Below are 9,084 nucleotides of genomic sequence, written 5' to 3' on the forward strand. Positions count from 1 at the left end.
ACACTCGTTATCACATGGCTAAGGCTTACATTTCCTTTCAGAGGTACCGACTTCATGAAAACCAAACTTCCTCCCTCTGCACACCTCCCCGCCCCCCCAATCTTCCTAGTTTAGGCTAAACATCCCTTATTAAGACTCCTATACTCCAGTTGCCATCAAGTCAATTTCAATTCATGACAACCCCATGTGTTTCACAGTAGAACTATACTCCATAAGGTTTTCCATGGCTGTGCTCTTTTAGAAGTAGTTTGCCAGGACTTTTTTACAAAGCACCTCTGGGTGGATTCAAACTGCCAACTTTTTTGGTTAGTGGCCAAATGCTTGACTGTTTACACCACCCAGAACTCCTGAAAAACCAGTTGCCATCAAGTCAACTCTGATTCATGGCAATCCCATGTGTGTCAGAGTAGAACTGTGTTCCACAGGGTTTTCAATGGCTGATTTCTCAGAAGAAGATTGCCGGGCCTTTCTTTCAAGATGCCTCTGGCTTGACTTGAATCTCCAACCTTTCATTAGCATCAAAGACTCCCATAGAACCTTGAATAGGTCATCATACAGTATGCACCTCCTTTGACCATGAGGCTATCTGCTAAATTTTCTGTCTCTCTTATCAGGCACTGAGTTCCTTGAAGATAAGAAGATAGTATCGTCCTCATGTCTAACCACAGCACCTAGGTCTTTGTTGGCCATGTGTGTGGTGGTGGTAGTAATTAAGAGTAATAATAGCAGCTACCATTTATAGGCCAGTAACTTGATGACAGCAACTGGGCAAAGATATAATATGTTGATATGGCATGTAAATGCCATATTTTGAAACAGTGAAGAACTAGCAAAGTATTTCTCATTATTATTTGAGGAATTCATTCTGGAATAGACTTCTACTTCATTTATAAGGAATAGCTTAATTTCTTGGCAGGGTCTTAATCTAATGTACTTAATTGATGAGGGGTTCGTTTGATCTGGGTTCTGTGATCTTAGAGTCCTTGATCCATCACAGTAACCTCTCAGTTTATAGACACTCAGCTCTCTTTTCCCCTTTCCCTCTCACATAGCCACCTGGCAAAACCTCAAACCTAGTTAAATTCAACTGACTGCCTGCCTGAAGAGTGGAAGAAAGCTCAGTGGAAAACAGTCGATCTTGCTGGTGGAACTCATTTTGAGTTTGTTACCCCAAATTTAAAACTATGGCCCTTAGTATTGCCAACAATTCTACTACATTTCTTTAGTCACTTCACTTTCTCACTTTCTTAGAAGACTCCATATTTCAAACTTTTTTTTTTCAAACTTTTCAAATTTCCAGCAGTCCCTCCCCACATTCACTTATGATGGTTGATGAAAGTTTTATTTTTGAAAAAAGCAATTCTGCTTCCTTCTGCAACCACCAAACCTACAAAACTGCCTGCATCTGTAACAAAATACCTACTTTCTTTCCTGGTACCATGGATCAACTGTCCATAATCCAAGCTAAGGCCAACTTTTCACTTTTACCTTGAATCCGATTCCTCCTTTTATACTCAAGGATTTAAGGATTTTGCTTCTTCAGTTACCTCCTCTGTCTTAGCATCATCACTGGCATCAATTTCTCCCTCTGTTGAATTGTTCCCATCAACTTAAAGGAAAAACAAACCTTCATTAAACCCCACGTTCCCTCTGGCTACCATTCCATTACTTTCGTTTGTAGTAAAACTCCTTGAGAGATTTGTCTGTAGTTACTGTCTTCACTTTCTTATCTCCCATTCTTTCCTCAACCCACTTTATTGAGCTTTTGTTCCCACTTCTGATCTGAAATCATTCTTTCAAGTCACCCTTGATCTTGGCACATTTAATTGTCAGCCTAGGTTGGCATGATTCTCAACCACTTAACAACATTCAACCCAGTTGATCACTCAGTCCTTGAAATACCTTCTTCACTTGCCTTCCAGGATACCACATTCTTCTGATTTTCTTCCAAGCTCACTGTTTCTTCTCTGTCTTTGCTGAATCTTCTTCCTCTCACCGCTAAATACTGGTGTACTCTAGGGATCAGCCCTTGATTTCTTAGTCTTCTCCAGGTGATCACACGGATCTCACTGGCTTTAAATAGCATCCGTGTGCTTGAAGTCTCTTACATTTATATTCCCACCTCAGCCTCTTTCCTGACCTCCATGCCCATATATCCAACTGCCATTTCAGCATGTCTGTGTGGATAGTGAATAGGCATCTGAAATAGAAGTGTTCAAAATGTAACTCTTAATTTCTGTGTCCCTCCCCTTTGCATCTTTGCCTGCACCATTATTACCCACTTAGTTAATTGCACTACCATTCGTCACTAGTTGCTTAGGGAAAAAACTTAGGTAAGCCCCCTTTTGCTACTCCAAATCCAGTTCACCAGGAAATCAAGTCAACTCTTTAAAGCATGTCTCTAATTTGACCACTTTTTATCATTTCCGTTCTTACCACCCTAGCCCAAACCATCAACCTTTTTCACTTAGTCCGACCGTGGTAGCTTTCCTACTTGGTCTCCCTGTTTTCTCTCATGCCTTCTGTAGTCTACTCTCTACCTATCAGCCAGACCAAACCAAACCCCCTGTCGTCTAGTCAGTTCTGACTCATAGGGAGCCCACAGGGTTTCCAATGCTCTAAATCTCTATGGAAGCAGACTGCCACCTCTTTCTCCCATGGAGCTGATAGTGATTTTGAACCACTGACCTTTCAGTTAGCAGTCAGGTGCTTTAACCACTGCCCTACCAGGGCTCCTTAACAGCCAGATGATCCTTTTAATGTGTGTTAGACTATATTATTCCCTTCCCCTGATGAAAAGCCTTTAATGGCTTTCCATGTACTTAGAATACAGTACAAACTTCTGACCTCAATATACAAGGCCCCACACCTCTACCACTCTCCCTCCCTCATTCCACTCTTAACTCTACAGACCACCCTATCAAAAATATGATCCTCCCTTCTCTGCCATAGCGTTCTCTTTTTTCTGCTTCATTTTTCTTCCTAATGTATATTATTACCTGATGTTATGCATTTATTTTAATTGTCCCTTTCCTTACCGCCCTCTCCACCAAATGCAAGCTGAGTGAGGACAGGGGCTTTGTCTTGTGTGTCATTATATTCCCATCACCTATACCAAACCAGAAATCAAACCCATTGCTGTCAAGTCAATTCCAACTCACAGCGACCCCATAGGACAGAGTAGAACTGCCCCATAGGGTTTCCAAGGAGCACCTGGGGGATTCGAACTGCCAACCTTTTGGTTAGCAGCCCTAGCTCTTAACCACTGTGCCACCAGGGTTTCCATCACCTCTGCAGTGGCTCACAGCTTGGAGTGATTTTGCCTCCAAGGGGACATTTGGCAATGTTTGGAGACGTTTTGGTTGTCACAGCTTGTGGTTAGAAGCCAAAGATGCTCCTAAATATCCTACATTGCACAGAATACAATGCCCACCCCGCCCCAAAAAAAGTTACTGGCCCAACACGTCAGTAATGCTGAAATTGAGAAACCCTGACCTAAAACAACACAGTTGATGTCAAATAAATATTTATGGAATGAGTAAATGAATCTTTTGTTTAATGTCATACGTTACAATTATATTTAAATTTACAATTTAATACAAATACTTCAGTACCTAATATGACTTGTGGTTTGATATGAAAGTTGAGCCAAAATTGCATCAGCAGATTTTGGCTAAAGAATTGTTATCTCCTGTCCTTGCGTATTGTGATACATAGTTTGGCTTGGTGAGATTGAGCAGTGCTTTGATAACTTAGCATTGTTTGTTCTTGAAATAATTGGTACTGAAAATGGAGCTCCGTTGCTTGAGTACAAGAAGTTCTTTTGTACCTTTGTGATTGCAGGGCACTTACCATGGTGTTTGATTCGGTGAAAACGCATTCTGTTTCAGCGTTAAGTATAAAGAACTGAAAGAGCAAATCTACCAGAAGCATTTTGCTCTCATCAATTTTGAGCCCCAGAAGAAAATACTTTAGGTCTAAGCCATTTTTAAAGGTAGAAAAATAATTCTGGAAAAAAAATGAGAAAGGAGTTGTGGCTGAGTGGTAACCTAGAATAGAGTCATGTGGACAGGAAGAGCTGTTTTTCGCTGTTTTGTTTTGTTTTTTTTAATAAAAATAATACATAGTACATAGGAGGGTATTTTATGGACTTTTCTTGTCACAAAGAGCGTCCCTGTTTTTTAAGGAGACGACGTACTGTATTTAGAGAGGAAGAAGGAATTCTAGCACATTAGAGAAGGACGGTTGCTGTCCCCAGGTGTTCTTTTGTTTGTTTATAATTGGCATGGGCAGTAGACTTTATTAATGGATCTGGTTTTAAAAAATAAATAAAAACCGGAAGACCTATTGCTGTTGGGTTGATTTCTACTCAGAGTGACCCTATAGGACAGTGTAGAACTGCCCCATAGGGTTTCCAAGGCTGTAGATCTTTAGGGAAACAGACTGCTACATCTTTCTCTTGCAGTGTCTAGTGAGTTCGACCCACCAACCTTTGCATTAGCAGCCAAGCGCTTAACCACTGTGCCAACAGGGCTCCTCCCTAAATAAAAACACACACTGTTAATTCATTTATATGTATTTAGACTATATAGTCTAAAATTTAGACATATAGTCTAAATAGTTTAGTCTCCTTTGTTACTATCCTTTTTACACCCTGTTAACCTGTGTTGAGATCTAGAATAGTTGGCAAGCTTTAGCTACTATGTGCCGCTTGCACAGATATCAAAGCAATTGAATTAAAAATGTTGTGAGACATCCTTAACTCCTTTTTCTCTCATGCGCCACATCCAGTTCATCAGCAGACCCCATCAGCTGTACTGCCAGAATATGTGCAAAACGCTCCCTTCACCACTGCTCTAAGCTGCCATCTCCTACTGGAGCATTGCAGTAACCTTCTGACTGGTCTTCCTACTTCCACCCTTGCCCTTGTTCACACACAGGGGCGAGAGTGATTTTGTTAAAACATAGGTCTTTTAAAACCCTACTGTAGCTTTTCATCTTAATCAGAATAAAACCCAGAGTTGTTTTTTTTTTTTTTGATAATTTTTTTTTTATTGTTGCGCTTTAAGTGGAAGTTTACGAGTCAAGGTAGTCTTGCATACAAAAATTTATATATACGTTGTTATGTGACCCTAGTTGCTCTTCCTATACTGTGATAGCACACTCCTCCTTTCCACCCAGATTTCCCGTGTCCATTCTACCAGCTCCTGACCCTCTCTGCCTTCTCATCTCGCCTCTGGACTGGAGCTGCCCATTTCGTCTCATGTACCTACCTGAGCTAAGAAACACACTCTTCAGGAGTATCATTTGATGTCCCATAGTCCAGTCTAATCTTTGTCTGAAGAGTAGGCCTCAGCAGTGAATCAGAATAAAACCCAAAGTTCTTACCGTGGCTCATGTGGTCTTGTATGATCTTGCCTCAGCTCTCTCTCTGACATTTTCTCCTGCTGCTTTTCTCCTGCTTCAGTCTACTCTAGCCTCCTTGCTTCCAGGAGTGCCCCAATCTCAGGGATTTTGTTCTGGAATGCTTGTCTCATATATTTACGTGACTCCCTCTTTCACTTCTGGTCTCTGCTCAGTGTCACCTTGTCATAGAGGCCTTCTCTGACTAATAAAATACCCACTTGTCCTCTGTCCAGTGCCTTTCTGTGTTTTGCTTTTCTTCAGAGGACTTAGTATCTTTGAAAACGTTTTATATGATTTTTTATTATCTATTTCCTGCAACTGTAACATAAGCTCCATGAATGCCGAATTTTTCTGTTTCATATACTGCCATATCTCCAGACCCTGAAGCATGCCAGCCATATGGTCAGCACTCAATATATATTTGTTACATGAGTAAATGATTGGCTAGTAAGGGATGGTTCTCCATACCATGTCTCCTCTGTCTTAAGTTTGTTTCATCATGAAAAATCTAAGTAAAAAGCCTTTGTAGTTGCTCATAAAGACGTATATATAAAATCTCTTATCCGGAAATACTGTTGAGCATTACTACGTCCAGATGTCTTAAATTCTTTTTTGTATGGATGCAAATGAAAATTAAAGCTAGTTTTTTTTTTTTTTTAATGGTAGAAGCAGTGAGGTAAAAAATGATCATTCCTATCATAAATTTTCTGAAAGCTTACGTTACGTGTCACAAGTTACATGTTTTTTTAATTGCAGGCGCATGCCAAGCCTATTGGAGTATTTAAGTTACAACTGTAACTTCATGGGTATCCTGGCAGGACCACTCTGTTCTTACAAAGACTACATTACTTTCATTGAAGGCAGATCATACCACATGACACAATCAGGTGAAGACGGAAAAGAAGAGATACAGTATGAAAAAACAGAGCCATCTCCAAATGTAAGATCATGAGATTTATCTGGATCTTTTATAACATGTGTTGATTAGTCTTATTTATTTAAAGATACTAATGCTTTCAAGTTTTTAATTTAACCACTTATTTAAAAATATTTTTCAAAATAAATGCACAGACTCTGAAGCCAGATGAACCATTAAGCAGTTGCCTTTGAGTCAATTCTTTGCATATTCATATCAATTTTAGAATGATGATTATATATTCCTGTTGAATTCATTCTTTTATTATTATACATTTTTTTCTATTTCTGGTAACCCCTTGTCTTGAAGTCTGCTGTGTCTGATGTTAATATAGCCACTCCTGCTTCCTTTTCAAGACGGCTTGCATGGTGTATCTTGTTCCATCCTTGTACTTTCAACCTGTGCATGTCTTCTAAAGTGTAGGCAGCCTATAGTTGGATCTTGCTTTTATATCCATTATGATAATCTCTGCTTTTAACTGGGGGGCTTTAAATTTAAAGTCATTATTGATATGGTTGGTTTTAAGTCTACCATCTTGCTTTTTGTTTTTCTCGTTCTCCCATCTCGTTTTTGTTTCTTTTTTCCTTCTTCCTTGTTTTCTTTAGAATTAATCAAATCCTTTAGTATCCTATCTTAAAAAATATTTATGTATATATCTATATATATTTATACATATTTATATATATATTTATATATATTTTTATATATATATATTTATTTCCTCAATTGACTTTTTTAGCTGTACTTCTTTGTACTAGTTTTTTAGTGGTTGCTCTAGTTTATAATATACAGCCTTGATTTATGACAGTCTGCTTAGAATTAATATTTTACCACTTCACGTAAAGAGTAAGAACCTTACCACAGTCTAATTCCATGTGCCCATGTGATTGTTGTCATGTATTTTACTTCTGTATATGTATGACACAATATTAGCATTTTGCTTTAAACAAGCGACAATTTTTAAAAGAAATACAAGAAAGTTTTTTATTTCTGTTGCCGGTGCTCTTCATTCATCCCTGTATGTTCACATTTCCATTGGGTATTTCCCTTTGGGTTGAAGAACTTCTTTTAGTATTTCTTATAGTGCAGGCCTGCTAGCAAAAAAAAATTGCTTGGCCTTCATTAATCTATATGTGTCTTTATTTTACCCTCATTTAAAAAAATACTATATTGAATATCGTACGTGGAACGTGTTGGGGAATGTGTATTGTATTATCTTTCTTTAAAGGGTTTTGACTTTTGTTCTGGCACCCATTTAAATTATCAGCAGATTGTCTTGATCCTTGCAGATTTGGTTTTATTATTTGTTAGAGCAGGCCTGTTTTAGGTTTTTTCCATAGTAAAGAAATAATAGTCTTTCGAAGATATGTTTTTCTGGTTGTTTTTCTCTTTAAATTTGAGTGCCTTTGTTTCAGTGTTCTTTGGTAAATGCAAAAGTCCAAACCCACATTTGAAGTAACCGAAGTCTGACTCATCAATCATTTGCAGCTCCTGAAATGAAACATTAGTTTCATGGTTTCCTGGCAGCTTCAGTGAGTTCCTCTGTTGGCTCGTTTACTCTCACATGGCTCTGTTATTTTACACTCCTCGTCCCTTCTTTGGCTTAGGGGGACATCAACAGTAAAGGTGTCAAATGACACTCCATATCCTCTGAAAACTCAGTGTTTTAGTTACTTGATTGGTTGATCCTAGAGGTGAAATTCTTAGATTTGAAATTTATCATTTTAGGTCATAAAGAAAGAACAATATTCCACATGGAGAGATGTGGGTTACTATTAGAAAGAATAATTAAAAACTATCCATCATTACTGGGGTGTGATGAAAAGTCTTTACCCTTGAACACTAGGAATTTTCTTAGAGGAAATAAAAGCTAACTTTGGTACAGTGATGGTAGCATTAAGATGTCTAAGCTTTTATGCACACCTGTGTTCACTTGCAGCATTGTTCACAGTAGCAAAAAATGAAAACAACCTAGATGCCCATCAACAGATGAATGGATAAACAAGCTATGGTACATACACACAATGGAGTACTATGCAACAATAAAGAATAATGATGAACCTGCAAAGCATCTCACAACATGGATGAATCTGGAGAGCGTTAGGCTGAATGAAATAAGTCAATTACAAAAGGACAAATATTGTATGAGACCGTTACTATAAAAACTCATGGAAAGGTTTACACACAAAAATAAACAATCTTTGATGGTTACAAGGGAGGGGAGTGGTAGGGATGGAAAAACACTAAATAGACACTAGATAAGTGGTAACTCATGAACGGTAAGACACTACACAATACAGGGGAGGCCAGCACAACTTGTCCAAGGCAAGGTCTTGGAAGCTCCATGGACACATCCAAACTCCCTGAGGGATCGAATTACTGGGCTAAGAGCTGTGGGGATCATGGTCTCGGGAAACATCTAGCTCAGCTGGCATAACATAGTTTAAAAAGAAAATGTTCTACATTCTACTTTGGTGAGTAGCGTCTGGGGTCTTAAAAGCCTGTGAGCAGCCATCTAAGATACTTCACTGGTCTCACCCTGTCGGGAGTAAGGGAGAATTAAGAAAACCAAAGACACAAGGGAAAGATTAGTTCAAAGGACTAATGGACCACAACTACCACAGCCTTCACCAGACTGAGTCCAGCACAACTAGATGGTGCCCGGCTACCACCACTAACTGCTGTGACAGGGATCACAACAGAGGGTCCCAGACAGAGCTGGAGAAAAATGTAGAACAAAATTCTAACTCACAAAAAAAGAC

The 9,084-nt window shown here is 38.9% G+C and overlaps 1 protein-coding gene across 15 annotated transcripts in view; it reads left to right on the forward strand.

The window, feature by feature from the left end:
• MBOAT2 (membrane bound O-acyltransferase domain containing 2) overlaps positions 1 to 9,084 on the forward strand; it is a 167,386-nt gene that overhangs the window by 135,689 nt on the left and 22,613 nt on the right. For all 15 annotated transcript variants that reach the window (XR_002823545.1, XR_002823548.1, XR_002823544.1 and 12 more), the window contains one exon: positions 6,163 to 6,346. Coding sequence is in view for 9 of the 15 variants with exons in the window: in XM_023728276.1 (XP_023584044.1) it covers positions 6,163 to 6,346 (184 nt within the window). In the remaining 6 variants the exon portion in view is untranslated. The remainder of the gene's footprint in view (positions 1 to 6,162; positions 6,347 to 9,084) is intronic.

This window comes from Trichechus manatus, unplaced genomic scaffold (assembly GCF_000243295.1).
Source record: "Trichechus manatus latirostris isolate Lorelei unplaced genomic scaffold, TriManLat1.0 scaffold00023, whole genome shotgun sequence".
Lineage (NCBI taxonomy): Eukaryota > Metazoa > Chordata > Mammalia > Sirenia > Trichechidae > Trichechus > Trichechus manatus.